The sequence below is a fragment of the Papilio machaon genome, chromosome 6 (assembly GCF_912999745.1).
Source record: "Papilio machaon chromosome 6, ilPapMach1.1, whole genome shotgun sequence".
Classification (NCBI taxonomy): Eukaryota; Metazoa; Arthropoda; class Insecta; order Lepidoptera; family Papilionidae; genus Papilio; species Papilio machaon.
The window spans coordinates 3,905,326-3,924,563 of NC_059991.1; the positions used below are offsets into that span (position 1 = coordinate 3,905,326).

Below are 19,238 nucleotides of genomic sequence, written 5' to 3' on the forward strand. Positions count from 1 at the left end.
TCGGCAACCGGGATCCGACTCAATTCCCACAACTTCACACAGGTAACGGCCAAAACAGCCGTGCCCTGTGAGAAGCTGCGTCAGGAAGTAAGTCGGCTCCCGGTGCTTCGCCTCCACCCACTGGCGCAGGACGGGGCGGACAGCCTCGACGAGTCGCCTGCTCACCGAGGTGTCCGCAAACCTCTCCTCCCATCGCCGGAAGAGATCGTCACGTCCTTCCTTCCTCCAGCGTACGATCTCTTCCGGGAGGGCTTCTTCACCTCTATGCCGCATCAGGGCCCTTCTCCGGTAAACCTCCGCCAGGACCCCGGCTTCGAGGTCCCAAGGGAGGCTCCCGGAGATGAGGCACGCCGCCTCGTACGAGACGGTGCGATACGCTCTGGAGGCCCGCTGAGCCATGGTCCGTTGCGCACGTCGCAACAGGACCATGTTATCCTTGCTCAGGGGCCTCGACGCCCAAATGGGCGCTCCGTAGAGCGCCTTAGAGCGCACCACACCGTCGTATAGGCGGCAGCTTACACCGCCCGCCCCCCCACAGTTGGGGAGCAGCCTGGTGAGCATTCCCGCATACTTCACCAGCTTTGGTGCAAGTATCCGGAAATGCTCACCGAACCCCCATCGGCTGTCGAGGACGAGACCAAGATATTTCATAGTCCCCCCGACAGCAATGGGGGTGCCGCTCACAACGATGGAATAGCCGCGGGGGGGCTTACTCCGAGGCCCATGGAAGAACATGGCCTCGGACTTCTCGAGGGCCACGTTGAGGCCCAGGGCCCTGATGCGGCGCACCACGTGGGCCGTGCCCGCAGTTGCGAGCACGCCCGCGTCCCGGAACGTTGGGCCCCGCGCGGTGACCAGGGTGTCGTCGGCATAACAAAGAACTTCGACACCCCGGAGATTGGCACCGCGCAGAACCCAATCGTATCCGATGTTCTACAGGAGCGGCCCGAGGACCGACCCCTGTGGAACACCACACGTCATGTCCCTGCGGACTACCTGGTCTCGGGCCGGATAAAATATGGCCCGGTCGACGAAGTAGTCCGCAAGGACTCGCCTGAGGTACCCCGGGACGCGGCGGTACCTCAGCGCCTCCGCGATTGTCGGCCAGGGGATCGTGTTGAAGGCGTTCGCGATATCCAGCGACACCGCCAACAACACTCCCCCGTGGCCGACAACCTCCTCGACCCTGTCCCTGAGTCGGGTGATGGCGTCAATGGTGGACCGCCCGCGACGGAAGCCGAACTGGCCGCCGCTCAAATTGGGCCCAACCGCCTCCATGTGCGCGACGAGACGCGCAGCGAGCACTCGCTCGAACAGCTTGCACGCCTCGTCGAGCAGCACGATGGGGCGGTAGGCCGACGGCGAGTCGGCCGGGCGCCCGGACTTCCGGAGAAGCACGAGCTTACCCGTCTTCCACCGCCGCGGGACTCTTCCGGACGCCAAGCACTCCGACAACAGGGACAGCGTCTCCTCCTGAAGGACCGGCACGACTTGGGCGAGGGCGCGCCCAGGGACGCCGTCTGGGCCCGGAGCGCGGTTCTTCAGCCTTAGCTTCAGAATCGCGGCTCCGAGCTCGGCCTCAGATACGGGCGGGATTTCCTCGCCCGATACGGCCGGTCCCTCAGGATCCGGCGCCGCCATCCTCGGCGGCACCCACTCCTCCCTTGCCGGGAAGAGGGAGCTGACCACCTGCTCTGTGAGGAGCGGGTCGAGAGACCTGGTTAGCGGGGGGGCCCATGGTCGGAGCTTTTGACTCACGATCTTATATGGGCGCCCCCACGGATCACGGTTCAGGCTCTCGAGCCACTCCTTCCAGGCTTCCTCCTTGGCGGCCTTTATGGCCGAGGTCAGCGCCGCACGAGCGGCCCGGTACGTGGCGAGCAGCAGCGCCTCTTGGTCCAGGTCCCTCCTGCTTCTTCTGCGGCTGCGGGTGTACGTGCGGCGTGCCACCTGACAAGCCGTACGAAGACCGGCCAGGTGAGGTCTCCACCAGTACACCCGCGTTCGCGGGAGGGCCGGACCTGCGCGTCGCATCGCCGCGTCGCAGACGCGAGTCAGTGCTCCAGCTAGTCGCTCGCACCTCGCGTCTGCGTCCAGGCCGTTCAACGTGCCATTGGCGCCCCACCTCTCCACAATGGCCGCCTCCTTGGCCAGCTCCGGGTCCAGGGTGGACACCTTCCACCGTGGGCCCTCTCCCGGCAAGGGACGGTCCGGCGTTACGACCGAAGCGTCCGCGGGGGTGGAGACCATGTCGAACCGGATATACCGATGATCCGATAGAGTCTCCACCCCCTCCTCCACTCTCCACCTCCTCGTGCGGCGAGCCAGGGCGGGGCTAGCGAATGAAAGATCCACGATAGACCCGCCCTGACTGCGCACGCACGTCTGGGCCGCCCCCCTGTTCAGGAGGACGAGCCCCGTGGACACCGCCCAGTCCGCCAGTGTCTCCCCCCTGAGGTCTGTCACCGGAGAACCCCATGCACTCGATTTGGCGTTGAAGTCTCCAGCAACCACCACAGGGGTGGGGTGCACATCGGCCACAAGAGCGCCGACTTCAGCGAGCATCCGCTCAAAGTCGGCAAAACTCCTGCTCGGCGCGAAGTACACCCCGATCACTGCAATGCCGCCCAGCGACGCATGAACCCAACCGCTACCCTTTGTTACACTTTCGAAGGGTGTGGGGCCCGTGCGTCGCCAGGCGACGATAGCCACCGAGCCGTCGCGATCGCCCGCCCAATCATCGCGGGCGCGGACGTAGTACGGCTCGGCGACTATGGCTACATCGATCTTCCACTGCGCCGCGGTCTGGATCAGTAAATCTTGGGCCGCGACGCAGTGGTTGACATTCGCCTGCAGGATCGAGACACTGGGGGCCATTATTAATGGGCGGTGTCCATCGCCTCCACATCAGCTGCAGCTGCAGCTGTAGACGACGAGGCGGGGGGTCCCTGATTGCCCCCGCTTGTCTTTTTCTTGCCACCTTTGGTAGGGGGCCGGTACATCGCTGGACACTTCTTGTGTCCCAGACGATGACCGGCCTCCACGCCCTCCGACGCACAAATTGCGCAGGAGGGCTCCTCCTTGCACGACGCGGCCTTGTGGCCCGGCTGGCCACATCGGAAGCACAGCGCGCTGCGGTCGACGCCGCAGTCGCATTGCACGCCCAAATGGCCGGGGACCAGGCAGCGGTAGCAGCGCTGCGGCCGCGCCTCCAGGAGGGTTGCCCTCACCGTCGACCAGCCAACCGTGAACCGGCCAGCGTCGACGATCTTTTTGGCCGCCAGGACAGGGCATTTCACCCACACGGTGCCCTGGCGGCCAGGTGGGCGATTTATGGCGCCCACCTTCACACCTTCGGGAGGGCAACCCCCCAACTTCGCTACTTGCGCTGCCACCGCCTGGCTGGTGGCCGCGTCGCCCAGACCGGAGATGCGTATCTCAGCGCAGAGCTCCGGCCGGGAGACGCGGGCCACATCGCCGATGGTCGCCCGCAGCTTGGCCGCCAGTTCATCGGCCTTTTGGCCCTTGTCGGCGCCAGCCACCTCCAAGACTCGGCCGCCGGTTCTCGCCGTGCGGAACCGGAGCCCCTCTATGCCCAAGGCCGAGAGGTCGACAGACTTCTCGGCCCTGTCCAAGACGGCCTCGTAGGTCGTCATGGACCCCTCGGGTAATGTTACGACGACTGCTGCCGTTTTAGGGGCACGCAGTCGCCGTCGGGCCTCTTCCTCTTCTTCTTGGAGGCGGCGGGCGCCGCCGGCTTCGGGGCCTTCGCCTTCCGCGCCACCACGTTCCAGGCCTCTTCGGGTTGGGGCTGGGGAGCGGGGGGCGCCGGCTCTGGCTTGCGGGCAGCCTCAGCCTCGCGGGCCGCCAGGCTCTTCTTGCCCTTCCCCTTCCCCTTTTTCGCCGCCGCGGCATATGTCGCAGCGGGGACTGGGGTCGGGGCGGGCACCGGCTCTACGGCCGGGGCGGGGGCAGCGCGCTTCACCTCGCGGCGGGTGCTGGTCGCTCCTGCGGTGGCGGTGGCGGCGGCGGCGGCGGCGGCGGCGGCATTATGCGCGTCCGCAGCCAGCGGAGGGCGCAATCTCGGCTCGGGCAGCAGGCGGTCGCCAATACCCGCGATCCGGGAGTCTACCATGAATAGGATCTCCTCCCGGGTCATCTGCGGGGGGGCGGCCGCCTGCCGCTTAACCGCCTCTAGTTCCGCCCTCATCGCAGCCAGCTCGGCCTGCAGGTGGGCGACCTCCTGCGACTCGGTGCGGGTTCGTAGAGCTCGCACTGCCTCGCCAATGGTCGCAACTGCCTCGCGGACGCTGGCGATGTGCTGGCACTTCATTTTGGCCGATTTCTTGGCGACGCTGGCAATTACGTCCAGCGCCGCCTCGACCGTGCCGGCGAGGTCTTCGGCGGAGTGCTCGCCGGACGCCGCCTCTCACGGACCTTCGGGCATCGCCGCCCTGGCCCGGGCTCGCAGTACCCGGCTCCTCTCCGCGACCTGCGCCGCCAGCTCCGCCTCCGCCTGCAGCTCTAGCTCCCGCTCCCGTTGAGCGTTGAGCTCCGCCTTTGCTCGGGCCAGGCCGGCGTACTCCCCCGTTGTTATAGGCCGTCCCCGGCCTCTCTTTTGCGGCGCCGTTGTTCTGGCGCCTGCCGATCCCTCCTCCGGCGTCAGCGATCGCTTTCGCCAAAATCGGCTGGGTGGGCAGCGCGATCTTGAGCCCATGCCCTCACCCCCGATTGCCTCTAATGAGGCGCAGCTGCCGCTGTCCGTATCGGACAGCTGCCTCCTCTCCAGGACCATGGGCGAGTCGCACCGAGAGAGCGACACCCGCAACTCCCGGACGGCCACACCCGCGGCCCTGGTTCCCGCCTTCGACTGCTTCCACATCGTTGTGCGTCTCTTCTGTCCTTTGTGCCTTGCCAATGTCGTCGTTGTTGTTTTGAGTTTTCTGATCTTCCATATAGTTCCCACAAGTGTGGGGGAAAGGAAACTCCAGCCAGGCAGAGCCCCCTGTACCCAGACTGGGCGTACATACTGCGGAGGTCCGCCGGTATCCGCAGGTTTTAACGACTTCGCTGTCGGGTTTTTAGTGACTGATCCTTGTCTTGGGCCGGCCAATGAAGGCAAGCCCCCTGTCCCGGCGACGCCGCTAGACATGATCAACTGACACGTCTGACCGGGACAGGTTGCCCGACGTTGTCCCGAAGGACATCCCCCTGAGTGCGGGTTAGCACACCCAGGGGAACCGCCGCGCCGCGGAATACTCCCGCCGAAACCACGTCCGAAGACCGCTGTCCAACAGGACCATCCCTATGGAGAGCACCGCTCCCAAGCCGACTAAGCCGGCGACGACGCCGGTCTGCACCAGTTCACCAGTTGACTCTGAAAACAGAGCCAAACCGTGCACTGAGCAGACCCGGCAACTCGCGGGGCGCTCTTAAAAGAGCGCCTCGCCGCGGACCTTGAAGGTCCGCCATCCCACGACCTCCATGGGTCAGCTGGCCGGATATTGGTCAGCGGCAGATGACTTCCCTCCCCCCAATAGAGGAAAGGAACCCATCTGCCGCCGTCCAGGGTGCACCGGACCAACCGCTTCCATTCCCCCGGGACTTGTCCCAGAACAATCCAAGCGGCGGCCCAACGTGGAGGTTTCCGACCCTAGCACCCCTCTGGTGGTATGTACGACTTTCTAGATGGTAGGTATCTTAAGCAGTCTGCGCACGCCCACTCAATCGAATCGGAACTTCTCAATGCCGATATTTGTTTGCTTGAAATTTCAGCACAGTCTTGAGTGGCATGCACTAGTTTATCGCATTTATTACACTGCAGTATTGGAGTACGTTTGTTGATAATTTTTTCACACTTATCACATTTAGAAGACATTTTTTTTTTTCTAATGTAGGTAAGACGAAATTCGTAATTTGAACTTCAGACAACCGGTTGCTAGCACTGACGTAGAGAGAATGTGAATCGGAATGCTAAACGCGTAATGAGTGACAGCCCAAGCCGAGGTCCCCTCTCGGGAGGCCCTTGCGCCCTTGCGCCCAGTCACTCCATGGAGCGTCCACCGAAGCGACCTAAGAGCTCGGTGACCTCCCAATCCGGTAATAATAACGAAGTAACAGCCCGAGCCGAGGCTCCTAAGGGAGCCCTCGAGCCTAGTTACTCTTAAACGAGGTTTAGGCTAAGCGCCATCTGCGCCCGGCCACCTCAAGCCCGGTGAAACTGTAAATGCCTCTTCAAGGCAAACAGTGACTACTCAGTCACAAAAAAAAAAAATTTGAAAGGCAGTCTTGGCTCTGGCGTGTTACTGTGTTAGTTACTTTGGAACATAGTTTAGTTTAATGGTTAATTAAATGTCATTAGTCCTGTGATTTTGCTAAAAACTTTTATAAAGTTTAAAGTAGCTTCATTCTTTTTAACTATGGCCGATCCTCTTCCTACATATTTATATACTGAAAGCTCATTTTTATTTATTTTGGTTGTATCTGATTAAACCATTTATATCAAGTCCAAGCCAGAAATTATTATATTAAATATCATTTCAATTGAAAACCTAAATTATGTAAACAGAGGAGCGCCAAATTACGCTGTTTAATATATTTTAAAGACGTTTTGAGAATATTGTGATATATGTATAAAAAATGATTTTGTCGGAAGTAATTTGGAATTCATGAATTTTATCGTAAAATGTGCAATTTTTTGATGGTGAATTTTTAGGTTTTGATTATTGTTGAACAAAATTAAAAACTTAAATATCGTTATTTCAGCCTAGTATATTCCTATAGTAATATTTCTACTCGATCACAAACGTAGCATACGACCAGAATCAGTGTAGACCAGAAAATGTCAACATATATTACGTTCGCTGTGAGGAACTCGAGACCCAATTACCGGTACAGCCACGTTCTCTTCAGACCTTGGGGACTTACCACACTTCTGTAATGTTAAGAATACATTTCTATTGGCTCTAAGCGCCACAGATTTCGTTTTGTATCGCATGAATTACTTAAGTATACAACTCTAGTGCAAAAGAAAAGTAGGATTTTTTTAATATTTAACGAGATTAAGATTCTTAAACTAATTTCTCATCATTGCAGTGAATCTCCATTATCGGAACATCTGCATTACTACAATATTGCCATCTCTTTTAAAACAAACAAAGATAGCAATAGTGTTCGTATAAAAATGAACATTTGAACATTAACTGTTGTACTGTTCAGTATACCATATCATCCTATTGCCAACTTCTACATCAAATTAGTTATTAGGCTCAACATAATAATTGCCTTCAGTAAACTTCGGTAATAGAAACAAGCCTTTAATATATTACTGTTATTGATAGTAAAGTTATAAATTGTTTGTTAATTGCTTCCTTTCCTACAGGTGGAGAGAGATTCGTTTCCTACAGGTGGAGTATTTGTAGCGACACAGCAACACCAATAGAACTAATGAATATATGTCCTTGGGCCAACGAAGGTAATTACAAACCAAATAAATTATATGGTCCCAATTTAACGGGAAATACGCCGCGTGTCTTCGATACGTGAAATCACCACTTTTACTGGAATGAATAAATGTTAAATGGAACTTATTTACCTGTAGTTGACTCCTTCGTTTCTATTAGTCTATTAAAAACTAGTAAATAAAAGCTACAACTGCATGAATAATTATTAAAATTAATACTGCACATTATAATAAATATGTTAGAAAAGTAAAGTAAGTTGTTAAATGCTCCTTAAATATAAGTTCAAGGAACATATTTAAGGAGCATTTAACAACAATAATAAAGAAAAAGAAGAAAAGTGTAAAGAAAAATCCACACGCCCCAGAATTGTCCCGGGATTGCCCGGACAATGCTGTAAGGAACGAAGCTTATGCACCGCACTAAAGCTTGTAAGATAGTAACAATATATTTATAATTTACGTACTTATATTTCAAGATTAATAGCCTAAACATTATTAAAAAAACTCTGACTGAAAGACTCTAATTGGAAGATAGCGCCATCTATTGGTTGCTTTTTAAAACAAAGATTTTAAATTATGAAATTCTTAATTTAAACAAAATAAACTGTAATGACATATGTTTGTAACACACTTATTTTAGAATGTACTCAAAAAAATCAGATAGGATCGTGCATAGTAAAAATAAAAAAGGATAAGTGAGATTCGATCTCGTTTTTCACTAATTTAGAATTTTACTTTCTACGACCACTACATGTGTTTTATGCCGATCTTATATACACTATGATACTACGGAGAAGAAGACAAATCGAATGACAACTTAATAGTCCTAATCGGTTTAGGTTCTAGGCCGTCACAAAGGATTTTACATAAATAAAATCCACATACATAACAACAAACGTACATACGCAAAAAAAACATTACCCTCTTGCCAGTCGGATAAAACATTATTTAATTATTTTATTGCGTTAAGTTATACATTTACATGAAATGTAAATGACTTTGCGATAAAAGCTGTACGGATACGTCTACCTCGTAGCGAACAACCGCCCGTAGCTGCTCGTAGGCTTATCTCTACGTACGTGTAGAGTCTGCTACATAGTGTTGCACTCCAATTTGTAGCCTAAAGTATAAAATTTATATTATATTTATGTAACAAAAATTAAACCTTTTACGACAACCATATTGATTGAGTTGCTTTTTTTTTCTTCAATAATAATAAATTTTTTAGCGCTTTTATTTTTTATTTGATGTTTTTACAATCGATACAACAATTCTTTTAAACTTTCCTCGGCGGTAATTCCAAAATAATACTATTTAGGGTCTTTCAAGAAGCGAGCATATAATTTCTTTAAAGGCCAGCAACGCATCTATCTGCAGTTTCTCTGATGTTCCCGTACTTCGTTTTCCCCCTTCTCTTAGAAAAAAAACTTTTCAGAGACTAACAAATAATAATTCAAACACAAAATAAAGATCACTATGTGTAGTACAGATATATACATATAATATTAAGATAATACAACCGGAAAAATGTGCTCTGCACTGTATTGAACATATGTTAACGTTGTCGCATATTCCGGTGTAACGTGTGGAAAGAATTTAAATTCAACTTTAGGGTGTTGTCGAAACCGACAGATGTCACTAGGTGCGGGCAATAGCTGTGACTTGACCAAAAAAAACATTCCATTGAAGTATGCGTCCGCACGATAAATGCTCGTTTGGATTTTTACGAGCCGCGCAATTGTTGCTATGCACTTTTTTCCCAGATTATATGATACATATCAACAGCAAACGAGTCATAAATGTATCCAGTGAATATAATTTATGTAAAAACAATGGTGTAACCAGTGATGAAAAAATAGTGATACTTCGGTAACAGTCTTGGCTAGAATGAGCCTTTCCAAATTGTATTTTTTTGGAACGAAGTTCCTTATCGCGCGTTGTGAAAGGGGGCTAGACGGAAAAAATTCTTACGAAAAGTTGTCACGACACTTTTTGCTATAGTAAGTATGTTAACGACGAATGAGCGCTACTTCACCATGGCAACGACGTGACAATATATAACGAAAATTCATAGAAATAAAATGTACTTCTTGTGAAAATTTAAGTTTTTTATTCATAGAATAAACATTGGTTCCTTCACTAATTAATCGAAAGGAACTTCGTTCCATCCGGGTGTCCCTTGACACCTCTCAAGTTTTTTTTTTATTAATAGACTGACTGATTTAGATGAATAGACTTGTCAATAATTTTTTAGTGATACATATTTAAGAGGAAAACTAACTCTTTTAAAACCATGTTAAAGTCCATAAATCATTTGCGGTCAAAGGGTTAAAAGTGTGTGTTTATCTAAACAGTGTCTAACTGTATTTTGTGGAATACTGCAGTTAAAGTTTAATTATCTGTAACCAACATTGTACAAGCATTCAGCAAAACATATCTGTTTTTTTTGGTCATGTTTTTATGCAATGTATGTAGTACGCGAACGATTATGATAAAATTTTAACGCTCAACAATCCCGGTAAATGACATTGCATAACAACAGCCTTCCGAAATGTTATTGTTGTTTCAGGTGTTTAAACATTTTCAACTGGACATTGTTTATTTTATTTGGTAAATGTTATTATATTCGTTGGTTGCGAACAATACGATGCGCTTTAATATATTAAAGGTTTTATAATTTTATTAAAAACTAGCTGTCGCCCGCGACTCCGTCGCGCGGATTAAAAAAATTATAAATAGACTCAATGTTCTTCCAGACTATGTACCAACTTTTTGCCAAATTTTATTAAGATCCGTTGAGATGTTACGGAGATATCTTCAAACAAACATCCATCTATCCATTTTCGCATTTATAATATTAGTATGACATTGCTTAATTATGTAAAATGTAAAATTTTAATAGTTGTTCAGAAATTAAAAATCATTAAGTGAACTGTAGGACTACTAACTTTCGTTATTGTATAATACGATCTCTTATTAACTTTGCAATGAAAATAAATATTAAAATTAAATTTATAATTTCATAAGTGCACACTACTTTATATTATGATTTTTTTAATGACTATCACAAATTTCACAAACATCTCATTGCTAAACTTTTGTATACAATAGTGCAATAATATCTGTTCAATATCGTCGAACCACAAACAATAGCGTTACAGAGTACATACGGCGCAATGTAGTTCGCAATCAATCAAAATTTCCATAAGTCATCTCGGACGCGGTAGCCGCAGGGAGCTCGCACGATATTGTAAAGTGCTTAGTTACGAATTTCAGCGGCAAGCGCTCTGGAGAGAGCTTTTGTTGATTACCCTCCCTTGTCTAATGCTCCTGTCTCTTCTATCTACCTACATGATGTCACTAAAGATTAATAATCCTACCTTTTATTGTAATGTGGTCGAAAATTAAAAAATATAGTTTGCACTATATTTAGAATATTGCTGACAAAAAACTGATACATTTTAGGTTTTGTTTAAGTACGTTTTATATAATTTTACGACGATTATTGAATATTCTAAAATTCTTATTATATTTTTACATATTTCTGGTAACTTAAGATTGAACTATGTTTTTAATTATAAAATTACATACGATAGTTGTATTGAACGATCGGATTTTTCATCTTTCAATCAAACGGAAGTACACACAAAGGTTTGTGTGTCACAAGTTCGATTGCTTTTGTGTATGTTATTTATATGAAAACTCAACATCGTAAGTACTGCGAATAAAATAGAAATTTACTATTCACTTTTGTCGCAATAACGCTTTCCCTTTCGAGTAAATCAAAAACTACATTTCTCGTGGAAATGATACAAAATACGCTATGAATAAAACATTTATTTAATATTGTCGGCTCTGAGCCAAATATGTAAAGAATAATTTGAACGCCGTTCTTTATATCAATTTTCTTTATTCCTTTCTCAGATAACTTTTATCAATGTCTAATAATAGTAATGAACTTTGTTTTAGACGATTCAACTTTATTTTTGGATTAGGATACGTCCTACGACTAAAATTATGAAACTGAAACGACCGGTACTTCTCAGAAGAGACTTGTAGTACAAGTCTACAAGTCTAGTAGAATACATAGATCATATACAGGATGACTGGTGAAACATTAACGATACTTGAGTATGGGCTATTTGGCGATCATATAAGAAGAAAAAATTAACATTGAAAATAAACATTAATTTACTGCTGAGTAAACTTAAACGAAAGTTAAATAATTAATTACGAAATGCATGGTCACAGCTATTCGCCATTTTTGGCGTATTTAAAAGGAAATCATACTTATTTAACATACAACCATTAAACTTTAAAAAAATACCTATTTACATAATGAATTACACTAACCTTAAAAACTGTTCAAATGTGCACCTCCACGCGCAATACATAAGTTCGGCATATTTTCAAATGTTTACTTTGACACGATTCAACACAAACGGATCACTTTTAACAGTTTCAAATGCACTAGTGATTTTAATTTTTAATTCTACCCTGTTTGTAAACTTTGTTTTACACACAGAAGACGTTTTACACACAAACACACACAACTTACGCCTGTAACCCAGAGGGTAGGCAGAGATCACGGTCCTCCATTTGGCGTGGCCAAATAAACCTCCGCAATGCACTTTTCGCCATTTCAGAAGACGGGACGTGACGGGAGACGAAACATTCAATATTACGCCGGGCGTAGGAATTCGGCGGTTGGGAAACATTGCCCTATATAAATTATCGGCATCTGTCAAACTGTCATTAAAAAGTGCATGCGCACACACCATAACCAAATATTCTGCATTTTTGTATTGATAAGACATTATCACGGGTCACACGACGGATTACACGTATATGCAGCCGGGTAAACTGGACATACGTATCTGACAGAGCTTGCGAGCATAATAATGAATCACGCGACACGACACGCGATGGTCAGGTGAGCGGGCAGGGTGGCGGCGGTGTTACTTTGTAAAGGCGCGCGCGCCGACGACACCGCGCGTGACCAAATCAACTTTCAATATTATACCCACACTTCATTTATTTAAAGGGTAATTTGGAAAATATTTATATGTATCTAATTTTGTTACATAAACTTCACGAAAATCAGGTACCGAGTGTACTCTTAGAATAATGTTAATATCTCACCATTAACCCTGTAGAATAAGAAAGAATTAAAATTTATAATGACTGTCAATGCTTTTGCAATTGGATGTTGTAACAAATATAAACAACAAAAGCATCTGCAAACGTGTACTGTATTACATATTTAGTTTTGTTATATGCAAAAATCGCAATCGAAATAAAATAAAACGAAATATAAAATACACTTTAGCAACCACGAACAGATAAAAAGCAACCATAACATAAATTTATTTAATCTCTTTCTGTTCCATACACGGAGGCAAAACGGACTGTTGTATTTTTATTAAATTTCTTCACATAAACGGAAATTATTCGTATTATATTTTATAACTTAAGGCTTTGCAATTACTCTATGGATTCACAGCGTGTTATTTATTCTCTTATACTTTAAGGATGATTTCGTTACATTATAAGATTTTAAAAACGTATATCGGCCAGAATTATGACGATGAAAAATATTATTTTTATTTCAAGTTACAAATGAACGCCATCTAGTTTAAGATCATAAATCCATGTTAGATATCGTAACTTAGGACTTGTTTCATTAACTTTTCTATTTAAATGATCATGTAGTCTTGTAATTATCTGAGTTAACTCTAACAATTACACATTTTGTCCACTTCAAAACGTCGTACCACAAGATCAGTTTTTCCGTCTGATTGTCAACAAAGATGGAAAAAATTCGGAGAACATTGCTAATTAACGTAGCATATGTAGGTCAAATGAAATCAACAGACCCGCTTTCCATATTCACGTTGCGGGTATGTTTTGCATATTCCGTGTATTCAAAATACATTTGTAAGGCCGTGTGTGTCCTGGATTCGTAATCCATTCGAGTGCGAGTGTTTGTTCGACTTATTTATTTACAGGTGTCTTTGTTAATACCATCCGTATTTGCAATTGCATTTAGCACACTGCAATCCCAGAGGTTGAAAACTCGATTAATTACTAGCTGGAGTCGTCAAAAGTACTCAAGTCTTGCCTGCCAAATTCAGTCAGCTTATGTGTCTTGATAAATCACCAAGCGCAAGTGAAATTCATTATCTCTTAGTTTTCCTTGATATATCATTACTAGTAATTCTTAACACCATCACTCTTGTTCGATCTGTTTAGCAGTTTTTTTTATAAATAAATATTATATATATCAAACTACTTAATTATCTTTAATTTCATCAATGTCTTAAAACATAAGCTGTTCATAAAAAGGAATCACAGATAAAACTCTATTAAATGTTTTATTGGCTTTTTATTAACATTTGATGAAGCTGACCGTAACTTCGCTTTATGTGAGTATACATTTTTATTTCGTGTTTGTTTCGTAAACAACATTAATGTAACTGTTTGTTTTTCGTACTAAACTGAAACATTAACATCCTTGTTGCGAATTGACAATAAAATATTGTTTTGTTAGTGGCCGGAATAATAAAAGAGATATTCCAACAGTATTTTTTACGAAATTACGAATGCGAATGTCAGATGTTTCAAGTTAAAACATATATAGACGACATGCGTTTAGGATATTTACGCAATTCAATGTTATAGAGCTAGTACACAGGCACACGTCGCTGACATTTTGGACTTATGTCGCCAAAGCCAGTCGCTCGCATCATGTTTATCAAGATCATCGAGAAAAAGTCGCCGTGATTTTCAAGATGGTGGCAGTTGACACGTATGCCGTATGCCTGTACTGACCGAATAGACGACACGCGTCGATAATACAACGTTGTGTGTATGGAGCACTCGTTACAAAAGGCTACATACAATATTAGTTTCGAAGATTTAAGTCGCTTGCCTTGTTACAAAGGACCTTACATTTAAGTGTTAAAATAATTGTTATTTCTTGACGTTTCAAAATTGAAACGTGTCATTGGAACTGTTACACACTGTTGCCAGGTTTGTCTGGCACAAATTGATTGTTCTATCATACCGAAGGAGCTAATTTTTTTAATAGAGTAATTAATATAGATAAAACTTCATTATGCGCCAAAAAAAATAGTAAAAATACACGCGGTTTCCCCGTGTCGGACAGAAAGCGATTAAGGAAATTTTATGTTACGGTAACTTTTACTTACCCGTTTTTAACATGACCCGGATATAAAATTTCATTAAGTGAAATTGCTGGTAATAAAGTGTTATATTTATTTTAAAAGGATTAATACAATATTTTCGAACTACTTACTGGTGAGCGATTTTTACAGGTGACTATAAAAATATGAATTAGATTGTATATGGACTGGCTTTTATTTGTTTCTTTGTTCGCGTGGAGATTCTTAATGTTATCAAGAGTTAAGAAGACAAATCGATAATTACCGCGTGATATTTTTTAATATAAAGTTACATTTCCAAGCTAACATTTCAAATAATATATCAAAACATTTTACAATATAACTTCTGTATCAGAATGAAAAGTTTATGTACCTACGCTACGAAGATTCACAGAGCTCGTCTCTAGAACGGCAAAGTTATAATATTCGTACTAAACTTTGGTAAGAATCATCCTTGCAGGCCATACAAAGTGTATCTAGTCGTATGTTAGCACTAAAATACGAGAACTTTGGCACTATTGCACTCACACTGTGATTTAATTTAAGGTACGGGATGGTATATAGTATTGTTAGGACTGTTGAGGGTAGCCACACAAATGTTAGGACTGTTGAGGGTAGCCACACAAAAAAAAGGATTTATAAGGAAGCGTGCGCTGCTGCTCGAGGCAGTCTCTTTCCATCCGTCATTGCGGAACGTCTGACATTTTTGTTTATTTACGTTCGGTTTGAGTTTATCCTATTGCGAGGATTATTAAGAAGTAGAGTTAAATTCACTACTTCGCTGTTAATTTATTTCTTTTAAAATACTTTTGCATCAAATGTCTAACATCAGAAGTGGGATAGGATCCGCGTGATTCTATCCACTTTGCTCACTCTGTGTTTGTGTTTGCATTTTCGTGAAAATAAATGCAAAGAGAAAAATGTCAGATCGTTACCGTGATAATCGTTGTAGTCGCAATTAGTTGAGTCGAAATCAGAATCGTACCAGTGTTCGCGAAGCAAGGGTAGCGTGGACCAAGCAATGTATTCTGCATGGGAATATGTGGGTGGTGAGGCGAACGCGCTGTCTGTGTATTTCACGGCAGACGGGATTGTGGACACGATCTATTCAATTTGTACTGCGGTAAGATCGAACCAGTATTTTTGTATTTCGGATTTTGATGCCAAATAAGACAACATCTGACTTTTTAATTAATGTAAAAATGTGTTCTTTACTTAAGACTGAGATTGAATGCCTCGATCAGTTCATTAATGAGGGTCAGGTAAGGCCGAGTCGTGATAAGATTAAAAGCCTTTGCCTGAGTCAGATGGATGTCATTATGTCGTAATAGTCATTGATGCCCTTTATGAGTATGAGACGTTTTTATATCAGGAGATGATGCTTCTAGGGTATTTTCAGGACTGACAAACTGCGGGTTGCCATTAATATCATGTAAAGCACGGACTATGGGACGCTTGTCCTACATTGTGCCATGGTGAGAAGAATGGTGTCCCGAGACACGTAATCATATGATCCGATGTAGTTGTTACTGGATCTATGCTGTTTAATGATCCGATGTAGTTGTTACTGGATCTGTGCTGTTTGATGATCCGATGTAGTTGTTACTGGATCTGTGCTGTTTGATGATCCGATGTAGTTGTTACTGGATCTGTGCTGTTTGATGATCCGATGTAGTTGTTACTGGATCTGTGCTGTTTGATGATCCGATGTAGTTGTTACTGGATCTATGCTGTTTAATGATCCGATGTAGTTGTTACTGGATCTGTGCTGTTTGATGATCCGATGTAGTTGTTACTGGATCTGTGCTGTTTGATGATCCGATGTAGTTGTTACTGGATCTGTGCTGTTTGATGATCAGATGTAGTTGTTACTGGATCTGTGCTGTTTGATGATCCGATGTAGTTGTTACTGGATCTGTGCTGTTTGATGATCCGATGTAGTTGTTTTTTTTTTTTTTTTTTTTTTTTTTTTTTTTTTTTTTTTTTTACTGTTGCTCCTGCTGCTATTGCTCTTGCAGCATCCTTGTTATCTATCATGATTTATCGTTAAATAGAGTTAATCATAGTTTTTTTTTTTTTTTTTTGTTTTTTAATTTTTTTTTTTTTTTTAGTTTGTTTTTTTTTTTTTTCTCAATTCAAAATTTTATAATGAGTGGTGCCAATCAAACGCTAATCGAATATAGTTACGTGAGTGGCCAACAGCACATGGTAAGCCTTTATAACAAAGGACCAGTATTGTGTAGGTTCAATAAATGTGTGTATATATATATATATATATATATATGTGAATACGATTTTTTTTTTTTTTCTCTCTTCCATATGCATTTTTATAATTATTAGTATCATATTATAAGGAATTACTTGATTTGACATACTATAATAACAAAAGGAATTTCGTTCCAATAACATATTATAATCAATACATTCACCCGTCACATGATGGTCTTTACACAAAAGACTCAGTGCAGGGGTTGTCCTAAGTATATAGATAATTTCATGCAATAATTATATAATCAATCTTATTCATTAATTCAATTTCAATAATTAAATCATTATAGCATAATTTTGTATGTGAATATATTCTTAGTAATATACTTGTGTCGAATTAATTTTCTAGAATTATTAAAAATACTAGAATTTTTCCTCAAGCAACTGTTGATCCATTAGCCTTAGCAGCCTTCCGCATTATTTTTAATCCATAGTCTAGGAATATAGCCCTCAGTTTTTCTTTTTCCATTATTGTAGCTATGTTATTTTTTGTTATAGGCTGAGCCATCTTTTTTTCATAATCGTGACGTTGTCTTCCATATCTAGGACAATCAATTAGTATGTGTTCTATCGTTTCATGAGTAATATTGTCACATAAACATGAAGGGTTGACTGCTAATCTATATTTATGTAAGTACGATCTAATGCCACCATGGCCAGTAAAAAGCTGGGTGCCGATGTTACAGTGCTCATAATTTTTAAATACTCGATGCGCCGCCTGTACGCTATTAAAGAACATTTTTATAGGGCTGTTGGGGTTGTAGTCTGCATAGCGCTTCTGCCATTCCCTCACAGTGGCTTCTCTAATTAAACGTTTTGCGTAGGATATAGGGAATTTATCATACGCAGGTGATTTTTTTGATGTTAATGCGGCTTTTTTAGCCAGTTCATCTGCTCGCTCATTGCCACAAAGGCCCTGATGGGCTTTGATCCAGGCGAAATCAATTTTGATACCCTTACTTTCTAATGTAGCTAGATGTTCGCGCACTTCTGCAGCAAGGGGATGCAAGGAAGTAGGGTCACATATGGTTTGTAGGGCAGATCTAGAGTCGCTCAATAAGGTGACCTCTTCATAATTTTTGTGTTTATGCAATATTAATTGCAGGGCTTGTTTTATAGCTGCTAATTCTGCTTGAAATACACTACAAAAGTTGGATAGTTTTATTGTTGCGTAACGCTTCTCAGTCCCTTCCTTCCAGAATGAAGCAGCCGCTCCGACTCTCCCATCCAGTCTGCTTCCATCAGTGAATACTTGCCATCTCGTTTTTGGTAGCCTAGCTAGATCTTCTGCTGTGGATATTATGTCGAAAATTCTGTGCCGTCGCAAGCCTGGATGTGGAAGTCGGCGCGGATCTATATCGCTATCAGCGGTTCGTCCGGGCAATTCGGGAAGTTCTTTTCCTCTTTTGACCTCGTAGAGGATAAGTCGCTCTTTTGCTCGAAGATCAAGGGGAAGGATCCCGGCCAGGATAAGGGACGCGATAGTTGAGAGAGTGCGATGCCCCTTACAGATCCGTATGGCGAAGTTCCTTGCAATACTATCCAGTCGCTTACAATTGGCTTTGCTAAGAGACGCCGTAGCCCAGACATTAGCAGCATAGAGAACGATTGGTTCGATCACAGCACGGTACGTAATTCTTAAAACATTGCTATTGAGTCCCCAATGTGCGCTAGCCGCTCTAGAGATTGATTTAAATAGTTTTATTGCCTTTTCTTGCCGTGACGCAATATGTTTGCCAAAATTTAATTTTTTATCAATAGTTAGACCTAGTATTTTAATGGAATCAGAGAACTCTAGTTGTGTGCCTTGAAAGATTATTCGAGGTGCCAGAAATCTCGATTTTTTCCTGGTTACGAGCATAACCTGAGTTTTGTGGGCGGCAAAGCGCATTTTAAAAGAGTTACCCCACTTGGATATTTCGTTAAAGACGTCGGTTACAATTTTTTCAATTTGATGTGTTGTAGATGCAGTGGCGACAATAACAATATCATCGGCAAAAGCCTGGATGTGTGCCTCGAGTTTGTCAGCCGCCTGCAATAAAGGGTCAAGCTGGATATTCCAAAAGAGAGGCCCACAAGTCGACCCCTGGATACATCCTTTACTTGTGGATCTAAAATCACGGGCCCCTGCATACCTTACCTCTACCGTGCGATCTGACAAGTAACTTCCTACTAAGCGTATTGTAGCATTATCTATCTTTTTAGCTGCAAGTTCAGTTATCACCGCCGGCCACCAAGCGTTGTCAAATGCACCTTCAATATCCATAGCGGCCACAACCATCATCTTACGCTCTTGGATACCGTCTTTAATTTTGGATACTAGG

The 19,238-nt window shown here is 44.1% G+C and overlaps 1 protein-coding gene across 1 annotated transcript; it reads right to left on the minus strand.

The window, feature by feature from the left end:
* Positions 1–3,673: 3,673 nt before the first annotated feature.
* On the minus strand, positions 3,674–4,333 carry LOC123721086 (translation initiation factor IF-2-like). The gene has a single exon (XM_045678402.1). The coding sequence runs from the start codon at positions 4,331–4,333 to the stop codon at positions 3,674–3,676; it is 660 nt and encodes a 219-aa protein (XP_045534358.1).
* Between the last annotated feature and the right edge of the window lie 14,905 nt (positions 4,334–19,238).

What these genes read in the sequence shown, in the direction of transcription:
- LOC123721086 (XM_045678402.1), bottom strand. Translation starts at nt 4,333, where the DNA reads ATGAAGTGCCAGCACATCGCCAGCGTCCGCGAGGCAGTTGCGACCATT.